General features: G+C 47.2%; 1 protein-coding gene across 1 annotated transcript; it reads left to right on the forward strand.

Moving 5' to 3' along the window:
• On the forward strand, nucleotides 1-25645 carry GNL3L (G protein nucleolar 3 like; the record flags this gene model as incomplete). Its single annotated transcript, XM_080718381.1, has 13 exons — nucleotides 1-87; nucleotides 2309-2425; nucleotides 3777-3860; nucleotides 3999-4134; nucleotides 5461-5564; nucleotides 9734-9878; nucleotides 13178-13265; nucleotides 13893-14067; nucleotides 14151-14293; nucleotides 14551-14687; nucleotides 16993-17120; nucleotides 21776-21998; nucleotides 25563-25645. Exons 1-13 carry the CDS (start codon nucleotides 16-18, stop codon nucleotides 25643-25645), a joined length of 1635 nt encoding a protein of 544 aa, XP_080574507.1. The 5' UTR covers nucleotides 1-15.
• Nucleotides 25646-25893: the final 248 nt, after the last annotated feature.

Consider the following 25893-nt stretch of genomic DNA (forward strand, 5'->3'; position numbering starts at 1 on the left):
AAAGCCATCTCCAAAATGTCCTCCGCTCCCCAGTTTGTTCACTGCAATGATCATGCCAGTCGGGAGGCTGAATTAAAGAAGAAGAGGGTGAGCCTTTACCTTGGGGGAGACCGAGGGCCCCTGCTTGAGTGCCAGGTTTGCAGAAGCATTGGATGGGAGTGCAGAGGCCAGAGCTGTCAGGAGTTTTTGTGTGTGTGGTACTGGGGATCAAACCCAGGGCCCTTCTTTCCCTGAGATATACCCGAGCCCTTTTATTTTCTGAAATAGGGTCTCGCTAATTTGTTGAGGGTCTCACTAAGCTGCTGAGGCTGACCCTGAGCCTGTGATCCTCCTGTCTCAGCCTCCAAGTACTGGCTTTATAAGCATGTGAGCCCGCACCTGGCTCAGAGCTGTTAGGGTTCCTGTGAATGGGGAAGCAGGGGAGGTCTACCTTGATCTGGGATTTAGTGTCTGCATTTGCTCACCTCACCCTCACCTCCCAGTGCACGTTCCTGCCGCTTTGTGGAACCCCCCTCACACGGTGAGGTGGCCTCATCAGCGCCATCTTGCATCATAGTCATACATTCCTTTTCTTCCCTCATCTTAGTGGAATTCTCTGCCTTTGAGACCGTGGTTTTCTTCATGTGCTCTGATTTCGACTTTGTCATTCTACTCTCCTGGTTTTTTTTTCTTTCTTCTGTGACCAGCTGTGTGTGTGTGTGTGTGTGTGTGTGTGTGTGTGTGTGGTACTGGGGGTGGAACCTAGGGGCTTTCTACCTCCGGGCTGTACTCCCAGATGTATTTTTTATATTTTATTTGGAAACAGGATCTCACTAAGTTGCCAAGAGCCTCATTAAGTAGTTGAGGCTGGCTTTGAACCTGTGCCATCCTCCTGCTTCAGCCTCCCAAGCGCAGGGATTGCAAGCGTGCGCCACCATGCCTGGCATGTGACCAGCATTTTCCAGTCTGTCTGTGTGTCTGTCTCTGTCTCTCCTTTTGGTATTGGGGATTGAACCCAAGGGCTCTCTACCTCCAAACTACACCCCAGCCTTGTTTTATTTTTTGCTGTTTTGAATCAAGGTCTTGCTAAGTTGTTGAGACTGGCCTTGAACTCATGATCCTCCTTGCTCCTGTCTTAGCGTCTCAAGTTTTGGTATTATAGGCGTGTGCCACCATACCCAGCTTCCAGTCTTTTTTGCTACTCTTCCTGTTTTGTTTTGTTTTTGTGAGACAGGGTCTCTCCATGTTGACCAGGTTGGCCCTGGATTTCTTGGCTCAAGGGATCTTCCTGCCTCTGCCTCCTGAGTAGCTGGACTACAGGCGATTGCTATCAAACCCTGCTTCTTCTTTCTGCTTCTTTTGTGTGTGTGTGGTACTTGGTGTAGAACTCAGGGGCTTTTGTACCTCTGGGCTATACTCCCAGACTTTATACTTTATTTGGAGATAGGAACTCACTAAGTTGCTGAGAGCCTTACTCAGTAGCTGAGGTTGGCTTTGAACCTGTGCGATGCTCCTGTCTCAGGCTCCCAAGAGCTGGGATTACAAGTGTGCGCCACCACGCCTGGCTTCCTCTTTCAGCTTTTTAAATAGTGGCATATCGCCGGGTGTGGTGGTGCACGCTTGTGATTCCTGCGCTTTGGAGGCTGAGACAGGAGGATCACACAGGTTTGAAGGCAGCCTCAGCTACTTAGTGAGGCTCTCAGCAACTTAGTGAGACACTGTTTCCAAATAAAATATAAAATAGGTCTGGGAGTATAGCCTAGCGGTAGAAAGCCTCTGGATTCCACCTCCAGTACCACCAAAATAAATAAATAAATAAATAAATAAATAAATAAATAAATAAAGGCGATATATCCCAGGAACTTGTCCTTTCTCCCGTCTGGTCTTAAATGTTTTTCTCTGCCTAGAATGCATTCTCTCTTTTATGTGCCCTCTTTTTTTGTGTGGTACTAGGGCTTGAACCCAGGGGAACTCTACCTCTGAGCTACATCCCCAGCCCTGTTTATTATTTTATATTTTAAAACAGCCTCTTCTCCCTGAATTACCACACTCTGCTGGACTTGAACCTGTGATCCTCCTGTCTTGGCTTCCCAAGTACTGAGATTATAAGCGTGCGCCATCAGGCCCGGCCATGCACCCTGTTTTTATTTTCTCTGCCACTCTCCTTCATTGTTTTCTTCTTCTCCAACACTGTCTCCTGTTCTCTCAGCCCTCTCCCTGGCCCCTGCTCCTCCCACCACTGCCATGTCGCACCATTTTCTCTGTCAGCCCTTCTTCCCGTAGCCTGCAAACTCAGCTACAGTCTTAGTGTCAAGTGTTCACTTGTTAGGTGGAGGAGATGAGGGAGAAGCAGCAGGTGGCCCGGGAGCAGGAGCGACATAGACGCCGGACCATCGAGAGCTACTGTCAGGACGTCCTGAGACGCCAGGAGGAGTTTGAGCGCAAGGTGAGAGCAGCCCTTGCCCGGGGCAGGACTAGTGGATTTATTGTTACCCTGTGAAAGGGAAAGGAGGGACCTGGGTTGTTGGAGGGGAAGGAAGGATGATCGAGAGAAGGGGGAAAACAGTGGGTAAAGACACAGGAAAAAGGCCATTTCTTTCCCAGAGCGCCTCTTTCCCAAGCTAGAACCCACACACAGGGAGCGTTGGTGGGGTTGGTAGGAAGGGTGGGGCTCGGGGAGCAGGAACGAGAGCCTGAGGAGGATGGAGAGACAGAAGGACATGTGTGGGCTTTCCTTGCTGGCATCCATTCTTGTTTCACACACAGAACGTGCAGTTGCCAAATCAGACATACAGTACAGATTGTGCCTCCTCCACCCTATGTCCCCCATAGATTGTTTTTTTTCACACTCCTCAAACATCACTGTGCACACTCAGCCCTCTGGCTGGTGCTTAGGCACGCGCACACACAGAAGCAGACACACACATGCACATGGTATGTATCCACTCTTCTTCCAGTTCTCAGCTGTGTCGATGGGTCAAAGCTATATATAGGTGGAGTCTGGCGTGGTGCCTCAGGCCTGTAATCCCAGCATGTGGGAGGCTGAGGTAGGAAGATTGAAGTCTTGACATCTTAGTGAGATTGAAGTCTTGACATCTTAGTGAGATCCTGTGTCAAAAATAAAGAAGAAAGCAAGCTGCGCGTGGTGGTGCGTGCTTGTAATCCCAGCATTTGGGAGGCTGAGACAGGAGGATCGCGGTTCACTGCCAGCCTCAGCTACTACTTAGTGAGGCCCTTTGCAACTCAGTGAGACCATGGTTCGAAATACTGAATAAAAAATAGGACTGGGCTGTAGCCCAGAGGTAGAATGCCCCTGGGTTTCATCCCCAGTACTGCAAGAAAGAGAGAGAGAGAGAGAGAGAGAGAGAGAGAGAGAGAGAAGAGAAGAGAAGAGAAGAGGAGAGGAGAGGAGAGGAGAGGAGAGGAGAGGAGAGGAGAGGAGAGGAGAGGAGAGGGAGGGGAGAGAGAGAGAGAGAGAGAGAGAGAGAGAGAGACAGACAGACAGACAGACAGACACAGACAGACAGACAGACAGACAGACAAGGAGACTAGGGATGAGCTCAGAGGTAGAATGTCCCTGGACTCAATCCCCCATATTAAGAATTAAGAATAAATGAGATGAGGTGTTGGCTCACAGGTAGAATGCTCCTGACTTTAATCCCTAGCACCAAAAGAGGCACCATTTGTGTGGAGTGAGACTCCTGTGACTTCCCCAGCCTCCTGTGGCTTCCAACGTCCTGCTGTGCACTCTTTTCTCCCTTCGTTCCCTGGACCGTTCTCTTTTTTTTTTCTTTTAGGAGGAAGTTTTGCAGGAATTAAATATGTTTCCTCAGCTGGATGATGAGGCCACAAGGAAGGCTTATTACAAGGAATTCCGTAAGGTACAGGCATCCGTTTCATAAGGCCCCTTTGGGAGGACCTGATCCATTTCTGGCTTTTTTTCCTTAACTCAGATGGAGACCTTCTTTGTACTATCCCATCTGTTCTCTCTTATCACTTCCCTGTCCTCTGTCCTATAGGTGGTGGAATACTCTGATGTGATTCTGGAAGTCCTGGACGCCAGAGACCCATTGGGCTGCCGCTGCTTCCAAATGGAGGAGGCCGTCCTGCATGCTGACGGCAACAAGAAGCTTGTCCTGGTCTTGAACAAGATTGGTGAGTGGTGCTCTGTATTGCTGAGGCAGGGAAGGGGCCAGGGGTTTAATGACTAACTCAGAGCCGGGCGTGGTGGAACACTTTTGTAATCTCAGTGCTTGAGAGGCTGAGACAGGAGGATTGCAGGTTTAGAGGCCAGTGCATGGTATCACACCACGACTCTCTTTCAAAATAAAAATGCAAGGACTGGGGTTATAGCTCCAAGGTTGAATGTCCCTAGGTTTAATTCCCAGCACCACACAAAAAAATGACAAGCTGAGACCAGACACTGAGACCCAGCAACCGTGTCTTTATTGCAGTCATGCAAGTAGGAATTTTTGTTCCAGTTTTCAAAGCCTGGAATCTTGTGTGTAGGCACACACCCAGGTACACCGAGTTGGTAGTGGAGTCCAAGCCGGTCTGCCTTGCAGCCTCTCATTCTTGCCATTTTGAGCCATTTCTTGATAGGACAGCCCTCTCTCCCGCAAACCTGAAAGTCAAAGGCAAGGGCAGAAAAGAGCACATGGGCTCAGGAGTCACTCGGATCTGGGTTTCATCCCACCTGTGCTGATTCTTTTCTCTGAGATACTGGACACATCCTGTCATTTCTGAGAGCTTTTATCTCTCTCTGTAAAATGGGTCATGACTGTTCCGACCTGACAGGTTTCTTGTGAGAATTAATGATAAAGTGGTACATGATCACAAATTCACAAGTGATTGACATTCTTTTAACAGTTTCTCTCTCTCTCTCTCTCTCTCTCTCTCTCTCTCTCTCTCTCTCTCTCTCTCTTTCGTATTGGGGATTGAACCCAAGGGTGTTTGTTCTACCACTGAGCTATATCCCCAGCCCTATTTTATTTATTTTGCTAAATTGTTGAAGGCCTCACTAAATTGCTGAGGCTGGCCTTGAACCTGGGATCCTCCTGTCTCAGCCTTCCAAGTACTGGGATTATAGGTGTGCACCACCATGTCTTTCTGGCCCAATGATAGTTATTCTTGACATTTGCCCCAACCTAGAGTGATCCAGAGTGGGGTGGGAAATAAAATCTTTGGGAGAGCTCTGCACTCTGGGCACCTTGACATGGAAGGAGGATTTCTGGGACTGAATAGCTAGTTTGTATATTTTTTTTAAGGGAACCATAGCCCCCTCAGGGAGGGCCAACTGGTTCCGTAGTCCAGACTCTTCTCTGTAACTCCAACCTGGAGACCAGTCAGGGGCTGCCAGACCCAGTGGAGACATCTCTCGGCAGGAGGCGGGCCTACTTTTGGGTGTGGGTGCCTATGCTTTCTTTCCTGGTGAGCCATGGAGGTGACGTTCTCCTCGCCCTGTGTTCCTGTTTTTCCCAGACCTAGTTCCCAAGGAGGTTGTGGAGAAGTGGCTGGACTACCTTCGCAATGAGCTGCCCACTGTGGCTTTCAAGGCCAGTACTCAACATCAGGTCAAAAACCTGGTAAGCATGGGGTTTGAGGTGTCTATTCACTTTCAGGGTAGCCCAGGGCAGTGTGTATGGGGGGGGGGATTAAGACTTGGACACTGCCCTTTAGGAATTGGGCCTTTACCTTGGAGCTTTTTTTTTTTCCAGTACTAGGGATGGAACCCAAGGGCATTGTACCTTCGAGCTACACCCCCCAACCCTATTTTTTAGTATCTTTATTTTTTTTGTTTTTTGGTTTTTGGTGGTACTGGGGATGGAACCCAGGGGCTTTCTACCTCCGGGCTATACTCCCAGACCCATTTCATATTTTATTTGGAAACAGGGTCTCACTAAGTTGCTGAGAGCCTCACTAAGTAGCTGAGGCTGGCTTCGAACCTGTGCGATGCTCCTGTCTCAGCTTCCCAAGCGCGGGGATTACAAGCGTGCGCCACCACACCCGGCATAGTATCTTTATTTTTTGGAACATGATCTCACCGAGTTGCAAAGGGCCTCGCTAAGTAGCTGAGGCTGTCCTCGAACAGTGATCCTCCTGTCTCCGCCTCCTGAATGCTGGGATTACAAGTGTGCGCCACCACACCTGGCCAACTTTGAGTTTTTGCTCTACTGAATGACTCTTTAGTTTTAGTTCCACTTCTATATTATTGCTCTTCAGGAAGCAGCTTTTTACGGCTATAAGGGTAATACAAGCTGGGCTGGTGGACACAAGGTAGATCATAGGTTCAAAGCCAGGCTCTGCAACTTAGCAAGGCCCATTGCATCTTAGTGAGACCCTGTTTTAAAATAAAAAATAAAATAGGGCTGGGGTGTAGCACAGGTAGAATGCCTCTGGATTTAATCCCTAGTACCACAAACACACACATGAAAAGGGCAATACATACCGTCTATAGGAAATTTAGAAAATATAATTAACTCTACTTGTTAATTTTTCAAAAAATATATGCCTTCATTTGTACATCCCCCCCCCACTGGGAATTGAATCCAGGGGCTTCTGCCTCTGAGCTATACTCCTAGCCCTTTAAATTTATTAAAAATTTCAAATAGGGCTGGGCGTGGTGGCGCATGCTTGTAATCCCCGCACTTGGGAGGCTGAGACAGGAGGATCGCACAGGTTTGAAGCCAGCCTTGCTGGGTTTAGAGACCCTGTTTCCAAATAAAAATATAAAAATAGGTCTGGGAGTGTAGCCGGAGGTAGAAGGGTTTCCAGAAACCCCAGTACCACCAAGAACAAAATTCAAATAGGGTCTTGCTAAGTTACTGAAGCTGACCTCAAACCTGGGATCCTCTTGCCTCAGCCTCACAAGTACTGTGATTGCAGGCCTATGCCACCACGCCCAGTCATTTTTTCCTTTTAAACAAGTCATACTATTCTTAGTGGTATTAATAGTATTACTATTATTTTTTTGTGGCACTGGGGATAGAACCAAAGGGCCTTCTACCTTTGGGCTTACACCCCTATACCTATTGTATCTTTTATTTGGAAACAGGGTTTCAGTAAATTGCTGAAAGCCTCACTAAGTTGCTGAGGCTGTTTTTGAACCTGTGATCCTCCTGTCTCAGCCTCCCAAGTACTGGGATTACAAGTGTGTGCCACCACACCTGGCTTAGTGGTATTGTTAATATAGAAAATTTCTTTCTGGGGAGAGAAATCGGGTGCTGGGGGCCATTTTTTCAGCTTTGCATCAGGTGTTAAGCTAATTTTCTTTTGCAATCCCAGAGATCGCATCAGGGCCCCAAGCATGCTAGGCAAGCGATCCACTGCTGGGATCTACCCCTAACCCCTAGTGTTCAGTTTTTCATTGTTAAACCAGGCTTTCTATACCCTTGGGCATCTCTCTCTGCTGAGCCCTCAGTGTCAGTATGGATAGGAAACTGAGCAGTAGTACTGGCTTTATGCATTTTAGCTTTTCCTAGACACTGACAAATTGCCCTTCATGATCCCCTTACCCAGTTATCCTCCCACCAGTGTGGTAGGTGATGTGTGAGAGGGCTTTTCCCCTCCCTACCCTCTTACAAACACTTAATAGTATTAAACTGTTTTTTTCTTTTGTAGGCACACCTGTTTTTATCCCCCGAGGCATGTGATTGATTCTCAAATCAACATTTTCCAAACTGAAATCCCTATAGAAACAGGGTCAGTCTATATTGAATTTATTTACTTAGATAGCATTAAACTTTTAAGTCTTTGAGAAACATGATACTTCATTTATACTTTTGGCCTCTCTCTCTCTCTCTCTCACTCTCTTTTATTGCAATGTTGGAAATGAAACCAGGGACTTGTACATGCTAGCATGTACTTCAGACCTATGTACCACAAACCAGTTTTTTAGCCTTTTTGATGGGAAAGATGTTGTAAGCTGCTTTTTTTGTGTGGTACTGGGGATGAAGCCCAGGAGCATTCTACCTCCAAGCTACATTCCCAGTCCTGTTTTGTTTTTATTTGGAAACACAGTCTACTAAGTTGGTGAGATTGGCTTTGAACCTTTGATCCTCCTGTCTTAGCCTCCCAAGTACTGGGATTTTAAGTGTGCACCACCATACCTGGCTGTAAACTTACTTTCTTTTTTGGTACTGAGGATTGAACCCAGGGGCATTCTATCTCTGAGTTATATCCCAGCCCAATTTTTTTTGGAAAACAGGGTCTCATTAGGTTGATGAGTGTCTCACTACTTGCTGAGGCTGTCCTTGAACCTGTGACCCTCCTGTTTCAGACTCCCAAGTACAGCTGTTTTTCATTTATTCTACCTTTTAAACCTGTTTTTTTTTTGAGGGTCTGGGGATGTAACCCAGGGGCATTTGACCTCTAAGCTACACCCCCTGCCCTGTTTTTTTTATTTATTTTGAAACAGGGTCTCACTAAGATGCGGAGAACCTCACTAAGTAGCTGAGGCTGTCCACGAACTGCGATCCTCCAGTCTCAGGCTCCCAAAACCTGGGATTACAAGTGGGGGCCACCATGCCCGGCTCTTTTTTTTTTTTTCTTTCTTTTTTTAGTACTGGTGCAGAAAATTGAACCCAGGGATGCTCTATCACTGAGAGACCCCTCTAACACTTGTATTTTATTTTGAAATAGCCTAGCTATGTTACCATGCTGGCCTTAAACTTGTGATCTTTCTGTCTCAGCCTCCCAAGTATTGGGTTTACAGGTATGTGCCACTATGATCAACTTTTTATTTTAAATTTTGTGGTAGTAGGGATGGAATCCAGGGGCATTCCACCTCTGAGCTATACCCCCCAGCCCTTTTTATTTGAAGCAGTTATCTCACTAAAGTTGCAGAGAGGCTGGTCCCAAACCTTCTATACTCCTGTTTCAGCCTCCCAGGCACTGGGATTATAGATGTGCACAACCACTCCTGGCTGTGATCAGGTTTTGAACCTGCTTATTGTTGATCAATATTTAGATTAATTCCAGTTTTGTGGTATTAGAAACAAAGCTGGGGTGAGTAAGGGCAGAAGAGGAGGAAGGACATTCTGGGCAGAGGAGGTGGCATCAGCAAAAAGGAGATGAAGCCTGGGATGGCTTTTTCCTGTGTGAGGAATCAAGGGAAGATAGGCAGTGGTCTAGGCACCGTCTTATGCCTGTTCAGGCAGAGAGAGCCGCCATTCCTGCTGTGCATTCAAGGCTATTGAGACTGGGAGCAGTGCAGGAGGCTTTGCCAGGCATAAGTCCATGGTAGAATGAGAGCTCAAACCTGGCCTATCTTGATCCAGGATGCCATCCTGCCCTTCCTGTGGGAAGTGAGAGAATATCTGCTGGGCATGGTGGCACACACCTGTAATCCCAGTACTTAGAAAGCTGAGACAGGAGGATTGCAGGTTCAAGGCCAGCTGTAGCAACATAGCGAGGCCTTCAGCAACTTAGGAAGTTCCTCTTTGAAAATAAAAAGTAAAAAAGGACTGGAGGTATAGTTTGGAGGTAGAATTCTCTTGGGTTTGATCCCCAGTTCCAAAAAGAGAAAAAGTGGTATGTGTCTATGTAGATGCTGGGACAAAGATGGGAGATGCAAGGCGGCAGAGAGGAGCTGGGACACGGCAAGTGTTTAGGGCCTGTGTAAGGGGACCTTTGTTGCAAGCCAAGGTGCTCAGTGATCACAAGGAGGTTCAAATATTTCCTCGTACTCTGGCTGCCTGGCTTCAGAGCGCATGTCCTGCCTAATGCCTTTTCTATAACATTTGTTATTTTCCAGAATCGGTGCAGTGTGCCAGTGGATCAGGCCTCTGAGTCGCTGTTGAAAAGCAAAGCCTGTTTTGGAGCAGAAAACCTCATGAGGGTCCTGGGGAACTATTGTCGCCTGGGTGAAGTGCGCACCCACATTCGTGTGGGTGTCGTGGGTAAGGCCTACTCAGCAGTTTTGGGGCCCAGGCTCCTTCCTTGGGCAGGGGCTTCACTGGGGGAAAGGATGTGTTTTTGAGGAACAAATGAAGAGTAGTTCAGGAAGGGTTTTGTGATTCATAATTTGGATAACTGGGCATGGGAGACATACTCAGAATGACCACTTTGTGTTGAATGGTAGAGTCCTGACCAAGCTGGGCATGGTGGCACACACCTGTAATCCCAGTACTTGGAAGGCTAAGACAGGAGGGTTGCTGGTTCAAAACCAGCCTTAGCAACTTAGTGAGGCTCTCTGCAACTAGTTGAGAGACCCTGTTTCCAAAATAATAAATAAGTAGGTCTGCAGGTGTAGTTCAGAGGTAGAGTGTCCCTGGATTCAATCCCCAGTACCACATACACACAAAAAGTATCATGGACCAAGTGTACAGTGGTGGGTACATCCTGTCAGAACTGTGACCATCTGCTTTTTACAGACAAGAGCACTGAGGCCCAGAGCTCAGAAGAAAGACCTGTGGAGCTCAGCTCTGTGCAGGATAAGGCAAGGCTGAGGCGCAAACCTGGGCTTTCTGGAACCCAGGGTACTTAGAGAGAGTTGATGGGAGGGGAGTGGAGAAATGGAGAGAGGCAGGGATAGATCATCAGGGAGAGAAAGTGACACCAGGAGAGACATATTGGAAAGACTGCTGGCCACTGAAAATGTATAGATATATGTACCTGAATAGACATAGAGGAAGCCATAGAACCCCTCCTCCCCCCAAAAAAAGACAAAATAGGGAACCCAGATGGCAAGATTGAAGGAAATTGAACCTAAGAGTATTCTACCTCTGAGGTACATCTTAGCCTTATTTTTTGTGTGTGCATATGTGGTTCTGAGGATTGAATCTAGAAGCATTCTATCTGCAATCTATTATACCCTTATTCTTATTTTATTTTTTTATTTGGAAACAGTCTCCATAAATTTCTGAGAGCCTTGCTAAGTTGCTGGCTTCCAGCATGTGATACTCTGAATGTCCTAACGTATTTTAGATTTTATTGTGAAACAGGATATCATTAAGTTGCCGAGGCTAGCCTTGAACCCATGATACTCCTATTTTAGTCTCCTGAATAGTGGGATTACAGGTGGATGCCATTGTGCTAGGCAAGAAGAGGTAAATATTTAAATGATGAAGGCATACATGGAGGGTGATATAACCAAAAAGAAATGCTGAAAGGAACTGAGATATATGCATATGTTCAGAGATCTCCAGAGGGAGATGTAAGGCTGGAGGCAGCCCATATTTGCAGATGTGCAGACATGCATACACAAAGAAAGAATATGCCATATGGGGATGGAGACAGATTCAGAGCAAGGTATACAGAGACACAGGAACACACACACACCTAAGTCCACTTGCAGATCCACAAAGATGTAGAGACACGTGTAAAGTCATGGGCATACCCACGGGGCCACATCTGGAGACAATGACAGGCACAGTGCATGCAGAGCAATACTTTTTCACACACAACTCCGTTCTTCCAAAGCACAGGACACACATGTATTAACATACATCATACAACCCAGCCCAGAGTCACAGAGAAGATAAGTACACAAACATGTCTATGATGGAATAGATGTATATATAGAAAAATAGAGGTAGAGAGAGAGAGAGCTAATGAGACAGAGAAAAATAGAGATTCATTGAAATATATTCAGGGATGATGGCACAGGCCTTTAATCCCAGTACTTGGGAGGCTGAGACAGGAGGCTTGCAGGTTCACAGCCAGCCTCAGCAATTTAAGTGAGGCCCTTTGCAAATTAGTGAAACCTTTCTTTCTTTCTTTCTTTTTTTTTTTTTTTTTGGTGGTACTGGAGGTGGAACCCAGAGGCTTCCTACCTCTGGGCTATTCTTAGACCTATTTTATCTTTTATTTGGAAACAGGGTCTCACTAAGTTGCCGAGGCAGGCTTCGAACCTGTGTAATCCTCCTGTCTCAGCCTCCCAAGTGCGGGGATTACAAGCGTGCGCCACCACGCTCAGTGTGAGACCTTATTTCAAACTAGAAAAATAAAATAAGGTGTATAGCTCAGGGACGAATGCCCCTGGGTTCAGTCCCCAGTGCTCCCCCAACCTCCACACACATGTGCACACAAAAAATATAGATGGGGCCCATGCATAGAGAGATGAGCCCACAGTGATAGGGCTTCCAGGCCTTCAGCCCCTTCTCCTTTCCTAGATTTGGACCATTTTCTGATTCTTCCCCTGGGCTTGGGAGGCTCACTAACAGCCCTCATTTACCTGGCACACGCTAGGTGTGGTCAGAAAAGCAGACCCACGTTCACATGGAGAATTACAAAGTGAGGCGAAGTGGGGTGGCGAGAATCTGAGAGGAAGAACTATGGCCAGAAGAGGAAGACATGTTTAGATATAGACTTACCCAGAAAAACAGGCTTTTAGAGAAATGGACTGAGTGGGAGAAAGACAAAAATCAGAAAAAGCAGTCGTATTTGGAATGAAAATGACCAAGAGACAGAGACTGCAAGTGCCAGGCATTTTGACGCACGCTTGTAATCGTGCGTCATCACTTGGGAGGCTGAAACAGAAGGATTGCAGGTTTGAGGCCAGCCTCAGCAACTTAGTATAGACCCTTTTTAAAATTAAAAAACGCTGATGATGTAGCTCAGAGGTAAATGTCCCTGGAATTAATTCCTAGTACCAAAAAGTAAGAGACACAGGCGGCTAGACTTCCAGGTACAGAGAGGTGTACCCTGGCACACACAGGAGGCAGGAGTTGTAGATATGAGCACAAGCAAAGAGAGAACAGAGAGAATGAGTGAGAGAGTGATAAAGATCCCCACTGGCTGAGAGCAGCTCACCGGGCCCAGATATAAAAACAGACCACAGGAAAGACAGCTGCACCAGGAGCCGGGCACCTGGAGATGAGCCCCTGTCCCCCAGGGGAATTACGCATCAGAACAGATGGGCCTTTGTTCCGCTGCGCTTGTTGATATCCACCTTCTGCCGGGTGGTGTCTTAAGGCCTCACGCTGAGCACCTTGAGGCTGCTGTTGGTGTGCTGTGTCATCTGTCAGGAGAGGGACAGGTCGACCCAGCTTGCTCACAAAAGGAGGAGAGCTGGACAGGGCCTGTTAGAGGCTCGGTGAGGGCCTGGAGTGGGAAGGCAGGAGGCCAGGCTCTGCTTGGGGCTTCTTCATAGCCCGTCACTGCCCCTGCCGGGGCCTCTCTCGGGCTGGCCTCCGTTCGTTCCCGAGGGAGCCCTGAGTTCCCTTTTTGCCCTGAGTTACTTGCTGCTACTTTGCAGGACTCCCTAATGTGGGGAAGAGCAGCCTGATCAATAGCCTGAAGCGCAGCCGTGCGTGCAGCGTGGGAGCCGTTCCTGGGGTCACCAAGTAAGCACCCCCCCACACTTCCCTACTCTTGTCCCCAACTCCCACACCATCAGCTCCTGTCCATTTCTTCACTTGCAGGGTTCTCTGATGATTTTTCCCAGGCTTGGGAGTTCCAGGCACGCCCTGGGTGTGGGTCAGGAACCCAGCTGGGTACTTCTCCTGACAAGTGCAAGATCTACCTGCTCAGCGGGGCGTGGTGGCGCTTGCCTGTAATCGCAGTGACTGGGAGGCTTAGGCAGAAGGATCGCAAGTTTGAGGCCAGTCTGGGTAACTTAGTGAGGCTCTATCTCAAAATAAAATAAAAAGGGCTAGGGAGTATAGCTCAGTGGTAAAGTATCCCTGGATTCCAACCCCAGTAATGAAAAGAAAAGAATAAAGATCAGCACATTCGTAAGTAGCTTAGCCTTGTTGCCTGGACAAAGCAGCTGAGGCCTACCCATGGCCCTGCAGCACAGCCCCCAGGGACAGAGGCTAGATTTTAGAATCAGTCCCAAGTCCATAGGATCCCAGAGCACCCTGACCCTACATCTGTCACCTCCCGTCATTCCTTCATCCCCTCCCCCTCCCCAGGCCCAAGCTTTGTGACTAGATGCCAGTCATGTTGGGCTTTCTTCTCTCCTGCCCCAGATTCATGCAGGAGGTCTACCTGGACAAGTTCATCAGGCTGCTGGATGCTCCAGGCATTGTCCCAGGGCCTAACTCCGAGGTGGGCACCATCCTGCGCAACTGCATCCACGTGCAGAAGCTGGCAGACCCTGTGACCCCGGTGGAGACCATCCTGCAGCGCTGCAGCCTGGAGGAGGTAGGCAGCGGGGCCTCTGGCGCACCCCCTGCCCCGCTCTGAGGGCTCCATTCTTCCTCACGATTTCTTCCTTCCTTCACTAGATTTCCAACTATTACGGAGTCTCCGGGTTCCAGACCACCGAGCACTTCCTGACTGCAGTGGCACAGCGCCTGGGAAAGAAGAAGAAGGGAGGCATATACAGTCAGGAGCAGGCCGCCAAAGCTGTCCTGGCTGACTGGGTGAGGTAAGGAGGGGGCTGGGCCGAAATCTGTGTCCATTATGGCTGGTCTGGGGCATGGACAGCCAAGGTACCAGGGCACGATTTTCTCAGGACTTCATGCCCACTGTTTATCCAGCACCTCGGCTGATTGTTGTTCGGAAGCCACTTCTGTGGATCTTCTTGTCCCTCCCATTCCTGGCTTTTGAACTCATCCTCCTCTGGATTGGTCATTTGTTTTCTCAATGACGTCGCCACTGATCTGATCTTCTCCTACTCTGCAGTGGGAAGATCAGCTTCTATACACCCCCGCCACCCACCCATACACTGCCCGCCCATCTCAGTGCTGAGATTGTTAAGGAGATGACCGAGGTCTTCGACATCGAGGACACTGAGCAGGCCAATGAAGACACTATGGAATGTAAGTGTGCCGCACAGACTTGATGGCAGATGCCAGCATTGGTCTTCCACTTTCCTGGCTCTACTTGGGTTTGGTATAAGTTTAACCAATTTTGAACTAAATTTCTTACCTTGCAAGGTAGAAAATTCTAATCTGGGCTATGGGGGTGGGTGTTGATGATGGTGATGATGGTTGTGCAGTTTGGGAGGATGGGAATTCCTGCTTCTTGAGATCTAAAGTGAATTGGAGAATTTCTTTCAAAAGTCCTTTCACTAATATTGTCGGGGGTGGGGGTGTTTGTCTGTGTTAGTTATTAGTGATGGACTACTGCTGAGCTATATCCCCAGCCCTATTTTATACTTTTATTTTATTTAGTTTTGCAGTACTGGAAGTTGAACTTAGGGGCATTCTGCCTCCGAGCTACACTGTCAACCCTATTTCTTATCCTTTATTTTGTTATTTATTTATTTATTTATTTATTTATTTATTTATTTATTTATTTATGGTACTGGGGTTCCTGGAAACCCTTCTGCCTACGGGTTACACTCCCAGACCTATTTTTATACTTTTTTATTTGGAAACAGGGTCTCTTAAGCCAGCGCGGCTGGCTTTGAACCTGCGCGATCCTCCTGTCTCCACCTCCGAAGCATGGGGATTACAAGTGTGCACCACCACTTCCGGCCTTATCCTTTATTTTGAAACAGGGTCTCAATAAGTTTTAGAGGGCCTCACTAAGTACCTGGCCTGACCTCGAACCCTCAATTCTCCTGTCTCAGCCTCCCAAGTACTGGGATTACAAGTGTGCACCACCACACCCAGTTTATTCTTTTGTTTTTGAAACAAGGTCTCACTGAGATGCAGAGGGCCTCACTAAGTAGCTGAGGCTGGCCACAAACCTTCGATCCTCCTGTCTCAGCCTTCTAAGTACTGGCATTACAAGTGGATGCCACCACGTCCAGCTGTGTTCTTGGATTATAAATGAGGACAAGAGGACTTGTCTGGCCAGGTATGATGGCACACACTATAATCTCATTACTTGGGAGGCTGAGACAGGAGAATCATAGGTTTGAGACCAGCCTCAGCAACTTAGTGAGACTATCTTTCAAAAAGAAAAATAAAGCCGGGCGTGGTGGCGCACGCTTGTAATCCCAGCTCTTAAGAGGCTGAGACAGGAGGATCGCACAGGTTCGAAGCTAGCCTTAGCTACTTACTGAGGCTCTCAGCAACTTAGATCCTTTTTCCAAATAAAGTATAAAATGGGTCTGGGAGTATAGCCCGGAGGTAGAAAAACCCCTGGGTTCCACCCCCAGTACCCCCCTCCACACACACACACGAAAAATAAGAAGGGCTGGGGTAGAGTTCAGAGGTAGAATGTCCCTGGGTTTAGTCCCTAGTACTGAAAAAAGAGGACCTGCCTGCTTCCTAGTTTATTCCCCTTGAGACATCAGGCAGGTCAGCCCCTTTCAGAACTTGTTTTTGCTTCTGTCAAGTGGGCAGTTGAGAGGGATTGGAGTTCACATTCTTAAAATGATGCTTGACTGTGGCTGGATGTGAGGGCAAGAGGGAGAATGTGTTTTGGCAAAGATGGAAGTCGGCCGGGCGTGGTGGCCCACACTTGTAATCCCAGCATTCGGGAGGCTGAGACAGGAGGATCTGGGTTTGCGGACAGCCTCGGCTACTTAGGCCCTTTGCAACTCAGTGAGACTCTGTTTCAAAATAAAGAATAAAAACATAGGGCTGGGGGTGTAGCTCAGAGGTAGACTGCCCCAGGGTTCAACCCCCAGAAAACCCCCCCACCTCAAAAAAAAAGGGAAAAAAAGATGGAAGTTGGGGAAGTTGAGAGGACAGCGCCGAAAAGTTAGTAGTGTAAGGTTTTGGAGAAATTGGTCCTGGTGCTGGATCTTGAGGGTGAGTAGAGATGATCAGGAATGGTGTGGGGCACAATTGCAGAAGCAGATGATAATAGCATGGCCCAAGGTGATGGGCGCCTCTGAGAGTTACGGTGGAGGGTCAGGGGTAGGAGGAGAGAGTCCTGGCTCCGGGGAGGGGATGCCAGTGGCCGCCATTTGCAGAGCTGCATCGTGGTTGGGCCAGAGGTCTCTCCTGCTGTGTCTCACAGCAGCCCTGTGTGAACAGGCTCATGTAGTTCCCGTTTTTGAGATGAGCAAGATGCTGAGGCCAGCTCCTGAAGGCTCGCGATTCTTTGTCATGTAGTCTTGGCAGGAACAAGAAGCCGCCCTTGCCTTGATTCTGTGGGCAGCACTCACATCCCCTTTCTGCTGAGGCCTGACCAAGGGCTGCAGGGAGGGTGTTGGTTATGTTACAGGCTTGGCCACAGGAGACGCCGATGAGCTGCTGGGTGACATGGACCCGCTCGAAATGGAGATCAAGTTGCTCCATTCTCCCTTGATGAAAATAGCAGATGCCATGGAAAATAAAACCACCGTCTACAAGGTACCATCTACTTTTGTTGTGGCATTCCTCCTCTGCCCAGGGTTTGGGGGAATGATCAGTTCCCTCGACCTAACTCCATAAGGTAATGAGGTCTGACAAGGTCAGCCTTGGCATTTAGCAAGACCCTGTTTCAAAATAAATCAAAAGGGCCAGGGGTGTAGTTCAGTGGTAGAGCACTCCTAGGTTCAATCTCCAGTGTTGTGCATGTGTGCACGCGCGCACACACACACACACACACACACACAAATTTGCAGTGGCGTATACATTTAATTTCAGTACTTGGGAGGCTAAGACAGGAGGATCACAGGTTTGAGGCCATCCTCAGCAACTTAGAGAAACCCTGTTTCAAAAGAAAAAAAAAGTTTTAGTGATGGAGCTAAGAGTTAGAATGCTCCTGGATTCAATGAGGTGTGACTGGCCCAAACACTCCTATGGGCTCCTGGCTGCCAAACCATGGCTGGTCTGGGAAGGTGGTGTGCTTTCCTGCTGCTTTCCCAGGCCTGCTTCTACCCTATAGAGCAGATGTTGCTATTCAGTCACCCGGTTCCACTTGCCCCACTGTCAGCCAACAAGTCCCATGGCTTTCCCCTCCTAGATCTCTCGAGAAGCTGTTGAGTTTCTTTTTATTCCTATCACTCCCATAACCTCGGAGTAAATTTCCAGTCCTCAACTCACCTGGACATACATCCCATGGTTCCCTTTGTGTCTGTTTGTTAATCTACCACTATTTTTTTTTTTTTTTGCGGGTCTGGGGGTGGAACTCAGGGACATTCGACCTCTGAGCTCAGCCCCTGCCCTATTTATTTTTATTCTTTATTTTGAAACCGGGTCTCACTGAGTTGCAGAGGGCCTCACTAAGTAGCTGAGGCTGTCTGTGAACCAAGATCCTCCTGTGTCAGCCTCCTAAATACTGGGATTACAAGTGTGCACCACATTGCCTGGCTTATTTTTATTTTTTGATAGAGTCTCACTGAGTTGTTGACACTGGCCTGTAACCTGTGATCCTCCTGTCTCGGACTCTAAAGTACTGGAATTACAGGCATGCACTGGCACATCCCACAGTTTGTAATTACCCAGTCTGACTATGTCACCTCCACTGTCTAAACTCCATTCATGGCTCCCAAGTATCTCCAGGATTTAGTCCATATGCCTGAGTCCTGCTATCCAAGACCTACAGGACGATGCGATTCTACCAGTGCCCCCATGTCAGCCCTTCAGAAGTTTGTATTTTAGTGGATTTCTGACAAGATGTCTACAAGGTGGGGTGGGTGGAGTATGGGACAGTGTGGATCTGAGGGCTCTGATATATCTTACTAGCCAGTCAGCAGAGTCTCAGATGGGCTCCATCCTGAAGGCCGAGTTCTCTGGGCAAGGGCTCAGTGCATGCTCTCCCCGAGGCGGCAGAGGATGAGAGGCTGCTGGTGTTTGGGGGATTGTTAGTGGCGTGTGGTAGCTGAACGGGTGGGAGGTGGGGAATGAGGAGTCTGAAGTCAGATCACAGAAGATGTTTGACTTAAGCCGGGCGTGGTGGCGCACGCTTGTAATCCCCGCGCTTGGGAGGCGGAGACAGGAGGATCATGCAGGTTCGAAGCCAGCTGCGCTGGCGTAAGAGACCCTGTTTCAGAAATATAAAATAGGTCTGGGAGTGTAGCCCAGAGGTGGAAAGGCTTCCAGGAACCCCAGTACCACCAAAAAAAAAAAAAAAAAAGATGTTTGACTTTAACCCATAGCGAAGAGGAAAACACTGAAAGTTGTTTTTAGGTTTTTTTTTTTTTTTCTGAATCAAAAGGTGTTTTCCCCATTTTCCTTGTTTATTTCTGTTTACTTATTTTTGGCACAGATTATAGATGTACAAGGTTTAAAATTTAAAAGGTACTAAAGGGTATACAGTAAAGAATTAAGTGTCCTCTTTTTTTGTGGTACTGGGGTTCCTGGAAACCCTTCTACCTCCGGGCTACACTCCCAGACCTATTTTATTTATTTATTTATTTGAAACAGGGTCTCTTAAGCCAGTGCTGCTGGCTCCGAACCTGCGCGATCCTCCTGTCTCCGCCTCCCAAGCGCGGGGATTACAAGCGTGCGCCACCACGCCTGGCTTAAGTGTTCTCTTTTGTCTCCCATGTCCCTGTCCCCTCCTTGGAAGCAGTCAGTATTGCAGCCTTTGGGATTTCAGAGCCGTACCATATTCATATACACACATACATGCAAGCACGCGGTTGTAGATCACTATTTGAATGAAAACGGTAGCGCGCTATTCATACTGTTCTGCACTTGGCTTGTTTCACTTACAAATTCATCTTGGAGATCATTCCACATGATTACTTCAGGAGCTCTCCTTTAGTTTTCATGGCTATGTGATATCTGGAAGGGTTTCCTAAGCAGAGAAATGACATGGTCAGGTTTGTATATTAGAATGAGGACTCAAAAAAAGTGGCCAGGGTTGGGATAGGGAGTCCAGGGAGGAAACTGTATCCAAAACATGAGGTGAACTCAGCAGTGGCAGAGATGACGACTATTCCCATCCTCACATAGCTTTAGAGGCGTCCTATTGCTTACAGGAAAATCACTGTAAGCCCGGCACATGCCTATAATCCCAGGACTTGGAAGGCTGAGATAGGAGGTTCATGGGTTTGAGGCCAGCCTGGGCAACTTAGTGAAGTTTTCAGCAACTTAGCAAGACCCTGTTTCAAAATAAGAAATTAAATAGGTCTGGGGATACAGCTCAGTGGTAGAAGGCCCCTGGGTTCAATCCCTAGTTCCACAAAATCAGTGTAAAAGTATGTGTTTAAGGCTACATTTGTGTAAGGCCACCTCTCCCATTAATGAGCCCATAAGCCCCCAGACATAGCACCTTTCCTCAGACAACTGCAAGTAGTTTTCCTGCTTTTGTGGTACAAGTTCCAGGGTCAGGTCAGGGCCCTCAGCAGGGCCATCTGTTGTCTAACTCTGAGAGATAGTGTTTAGGTGCACTAGATAGTGTTGAGGTGCACTATATTGTAAGAGGTGCCCCTGTCCCTTGCCATGGGTGGTACACTGGGGTAGCTTTGCTCAGTCGTATCCCATCTTGCCTCTTTTTGTGTGTGTGGTACTGGGGATTGAACCTAGCCCTTTTTATTATTTTTACTTTGAAATAGTCTCGCTATGTTTCTGAGGCTGACCTTGAGCCTTCAGCCTTTCTGTGTCAGCCTCTAAGTACCCCTCCATTGTGCCCCCCCCCCACGGCTCTGGAGCCAGACTGCTTGGGTCCTGAGTTACTCCACCATTACTAGCTGTGTGAGCTCATGTGCCTGGTTTGTCACAGTGTTGTTACAAGGGTTGAATTAATACGTACAGAGAAATTATTGCTGTCACAGGATGATAACAACAGGGATATGTTCTGAGTGATGCATCATTAGGTGACTTTTGTGGTTGTACAAATATCCTAGAATGTACTTAAATAAAATAAGATGGCTAAGACAAGCTGCGTAATCTGTGTAATCTCAGGGGCCCACCATCATATATGTGGCCCATGGTTGCCCCAACTGTCTTTATGTGGCACATGATTGTGTATGTATGGGTATCTGCGTGCACTTAGAATTGAACCTGGCACATAGTAACCTTTTTTTTTCTTAATGGCACGGGGGATTGAACCCAGGGGCATTCTACCTCCAAGCTATGTCCCCAGCCTTTTTATTTTGACAAAGGGTCTCGCTACTTTAATGAGAGTTTCAAAATTTACTGAGGCTGTTTTTGAACCTTCAGTCCTCTTTTCTCAGCCTCCCAAGTACGGGGATTACAAGCATGCACCACCATGTCCAGTTTATTCTGTCCCTCCCTCCCTCCCTCCCTCCCTCCCTTCCTTCCAAACCCAGGGACATTTTACCTCTAAGCAATACCCCTAGAGTTCTCTCCTTCTCTTCCCTCCCCTTCCCTTTCTTACCTTCCTCCCTTCCTTTTGAACTCAAAGGCATTCTACCGCTGAGCTACACCCCAAGCCCTGTTTTATTTTATCTGGGTACAGGGTCTTGGTACGTTGCTGAGAATCTCACTGCTTTCTGAGACGTCCTCAAACCTGTGATCTTCCTGTCTCAGTCTCCAAAGCACTGGGCTACCAAGCTTGTTCCACTACATCCAGCTTCTTACTCTTTTTTATTTTGAAATAGGATCTCACTAAGTTATGGAGGGCTTTTCCAAGTTGCTGAAGCTGGCTATTAACCTGCAATCTCCTTTCTCAGCCTCCCAAGTACTAGGATTAAAAGCATGTGCCACCATACCCAGCTTCTAATTTGATATGGACTGTCATATCCTCTACCCTGGCTGCTCCCTAAAGCTGGAACTGAATCTGACTCTTCTTTGCCCCTGGTATTGTCCCACACAGAGCTGAGCATAAAATGTTAGAAAATATGTGTTATATTGAGTTAAGACTTCGGAGGCTCGCTTAAGCAAAGGATTGTTATAATACCAGTTGTCGCTGATCAAGTAACCCTACTTTTTATTTTTATGGTACTAGGGATTGAACCTGGGGGTATTCTATGTGTTTTTCTCCCGAGTACTGGAATTACAGGCATGTGCCACCATGCCTGGCTCAAGCTCCCTGTTCTTATCCACTCCTTTTCTTGCCTCCTCTGCAGAAGCCTTTGGAGGGCAGGACTGCAACATTGTCTTGTTTCTTGCAGATCGGAGACCTCACTGGGTACTGCACCAATCCGAACCGCCATCAGTTGGGGTGGGCTAAACGCAATGTGGACTACCTCTGCCCCAGGAATAGCAGCGCAATGGATGGTAGCACAGTGGACCGCCGCCCCATGCTGCAGAGGATCATGGACACCGACCCCCTGCAACAGGGCCAGGCTCTGGCAACCGCCCTGAAGAACAGGAAGAAGATGAACAAGCGGTCAGGTATGGGTACCTTGCTGCTCCTGAGGTCTTCAACGGGCCCACCTGCGGCCTGGGTGAAGGGCTCCTGAACAAGCATCTACTTGTGTCCAGCCCCAGGCCAAGCCTGAGGCGGGTTTGATTAGGAAAGTAGCTACTCGCATGGTGATATATTCTCAAACTCTATCTTGCAATAGGCCAGCTGAATGATGTTGATGCTGATCTCTGGGGGTACTTGGAGAACCGGTGACCTAGTCTCTATCATATAGGCACATTTGTCAGGTGTTTTCTATGTGGTAGGAAGTTTACAGGTTTATCACTAGACAGTATACTCAAAATTTTAAAGGATGTACAGTAAGACCTTTCTTTCATCCCCTAGTCATACAGGTCTTCTCTTATAGACAGTCAATCTTTTGTGTCTGGTTCCACAAGAAAATACCACTAAATTCTTTGTGCTCTCTCCCCACAAATTCTGGTCTGTGAACACATCGCTTTTGCATTTGTTGTGTCTTAGGGATATTTCCATATCATACATGGTAGAACTTCCTCCTTTTATTTTAATGGTGGTTCATCTGTAGCTGGCCATCAAGCTGGGTCTGTGATCCCAGTATTTGGGAGGCTGAGACAGGAGAATCACAGGGTCAAGGGTAGCCTCAGCAATTTAGTGAGACCCTGTTTCAAAATAAAAAATTCAAAGAAAAAGGACTGGGGTGTAGCATAGAGGTAGAATGTCCCTGTGTTTAGTCCCCAGCACAAAATAAGGAGAAACACACACACACACACACACACACACACACACACACACACGGCTTTGGTACCTGCAGATTCAACCAGATGCATATCAAAAATATTTGACAAATCATGGCATCTATACCGAACATGTACAGACTAAGTTTCGGTGTTATAAGTCATCTCGAGGTGACCTCAGGTATTTGGGAGTTAGGTGTGTAGTTTATATGCAAATACTGTACTGTCTATTATAAGGGACTTGAAAATACCAAGTCAGGATGTTGTATACTCCAAATTCCCTGTGGCTAGTTAGGGATAATTACTCATCTTTATTAACTCAATATAAAATTCTTATTCTCCATGGTAATGAATGAGGAAACTGAGAACCAGAGAATTGACAAGGTCCAGGTAAGACAACTAGTAATTGATGGAGAGTTGGATTGGTTGATTTTTTTTTTTGGTACTGGGGACTTAACCTAGAGGCATTCAGCCTCCTAGGTATTTCCCCAACCTTATTAAAAAAATGTTTTGTTTTGAAACAGGGTCTCGTTAGGTTTCTGAGTTTCACTAAATTGGTGAGGCTGGCCTTGAACCTGTGATTTTCCATTTTCCTGTCTCAGTCTCAAAAGCACCAGAATTACAGGAATGCACCACCATGCCCAGCTAGTCCTATTCGTGTGTGTGTGTGTGTGTGTGTGTGTGTGTGTGTGTGTGTGTTGTACTGGGGATTGAACCCGGGGCATTCTACCTCTGAACCTTACCCTAGCCCTATTTTACTTTTTCTTTTGAAACAGGGTCTCACTAGGTAACTGAGTGGCTCACTAAGTTGTTGAGGCTATTCTTAAACCTGTGATTTTCCTGTCTCAGCCTCCCAAGGACTGGGATTATACATGTACACCACACACCTGGCTGTGTCATCCATACCCTTTGAATTAGACCTTATTTCATAACCACTCCCTCACTCTTGGCTGGCTACACTGAGTCCTGGGAATCCAGAGGTAAATTGCCTTAAACTCCTAGTCTTAGTAGAGTGGGGCATAGCCATAGACACTGAGATGACTCTGCAAGGAACAGTAGGCTGCATCCCTGATGCGCGTGTGAGTGGTGAGTGTTCAGGCTCAGCCCGCCTGCTCTGCTCTCCCTTTGCTGGGTGAGCTTTACTTTTGATTTTGTGGCTTTTTAAACATTATTATTATTATTATTATTATTATTATTATTATTATTATATATTTTCATACTGGGGATTCTATCTCCGAGCTACAACCTCAACCCTATTTGTTTTTTTTTCTTTATTTGGAAACAGGGTCTAAGTTGCGGAGGGCCTCACTAAGTAGCTGAGGCTGGCCGTGAACCTGTGATCCTCCTGTCTCAGTCTCCCAAGTACTGGATTTACAAGTGTGCGCCACCACACCCAGATCCCAGCACTTTTTAAAGTTTTTTAATTAATAAATTAATGTATTTATATGGTACAAACAGCCTTTATTTGTTGCATTGGGAAACAGAAGAGAGAATATCACAGCTTTTGCTTCTGGGGTGTTGTCCTCAGACTTGGGTTTCTGCTCTCCAGAAGCTGTTTTTGTTTTGAAACAGGGTCTTGCTATACTGCTGAGAGTTTGGTTAAATTGCTGAGACTAGTTTTGAACCTGCAACCCTACTGTCTCAGCCTCCCAAGTACTGATATGACAAGTATGTTCCACTTGTTCCACTATGGCTATCAAGAGCTTACTTGCTTTTTTTTTTTCGGCAGTTATGGGGATGGAGTCTATAGGCATTCTACCTCTGAGCTATACCCCTAGCCCATTTATTTATTTATTTATTTATTTATTTATTTATTTATTATTTTTTGGTGGTACTGGGGTTCCTGGAAACCCTTCTACCTCGGGGCTACACTCCCAGACACCTATTTTTTTATATTTTTATTTGGAAACAGGGTCTCTTAAGCCAGCGAGGCTGGCTTCGAACCTGCACGATCCTCCTGTCTCCGCTTCCCAAGCACAGGGATTATAAGCATGCGCCACCACGCCTGGCACTATTTTTTATTTTAAAACAGGGTCTCACTGAGTTGCAAAGGGCCTATTTGGAAGATGGCCATGAACTGTGATCCTTCTGTCTCAGCCTCCCAAATGCTGGGATTATAAGCATGCGCCTCTACGCCTGGCTGAGAGCTTAGTTTTGAGGGTCATGGTGGAGTGCTAAGTTCAACACAGGAGAAGAAAATTACTGTTTTGCTTACTCACAAAGGACAAAGAAGCACATGACGGTAACCTCAGTACTTGGGAGGCTGAGATGTTCGAGGCCAGCCTCGCCACTTAGTTGGACTCTGTTTCAGGAATAAAATAAAATAAAAATAAAAAATAAAAAGGGTTAGGGCTGTGGCTTGGAGGCTGGGTTCAATCCTTAGTACCACCCTCCACAAAAAGGGGGGATGCCGGGCGTGGTGGCGCACGCTCATAATCCCCGCGCTTGGGAAGCTGAGATGAGGATCACGCAGGTTCGAAGCCAGCCTCGCTGGCTTAAGAGACCCTGTTTCCAAATAAAAATATAAAATAGGTCAGGGAATGTAGCCCGGAGGTAGAAGGGTTTCCAGGAACTCCAGTACCACCAAAAATAAACAAATAAATAAACAAAAAGGGGGGATAATAATATTGGGAGCTGTGTATAAGTTTGAAACCCGGAGATGGAAGCTATCTATGTTGGGGTGTTCACAGATAAACAGATGTGCCTGTGAGATTAAACAGCCCACCTGTTTTATTTAGTGTTTGTGGGATGAGTAAGGTAGTTCAGGAGCTTGGTCTGTTTGGCAGGCCTTCTGTTGGCAATTCTGTCACCAAAAGATTTCATGTATTTCTTCATCTGCAGATAAAATTGCCAGCAAGCTGTCCGATTCCATGATGTCCGCTCTTGACCTTTCTGGCGATGCCGATGACTGTGCCGATGACTGATTGGCTGATTTCACGCCTCTCCCACTCCAAGCACCAACTTTTGTGGGATGAAATGTACAGGAAGGAGACTGGTTCTCCCTGAAGCACCTGTACTGATTGAAGAACCCCTCTTCTATCATGTGTTCCCCAGTGTTCCCTTCCTTCTGTCCCCCAACAAAAGTCCTAAGATGCTGGAGCGGCCAAACCCAATACCCTTTATTTAAACCCCACTGTGTTTTACAAGAGAAATAAAATATCAGCATGGACCA

This window comes from Muscardinus avellanarius (genome assembly GCF_963383645.1).
Source record: "Muscardinus avellanarius genome assembly, chromosome: X".
Classification (NCBI taxonomy): Eukaryota; Metazoa; Chordata; class Mammalia; order Rodentia; family Gliridae; genus Muscardinus; species Muscardinus avellanarius.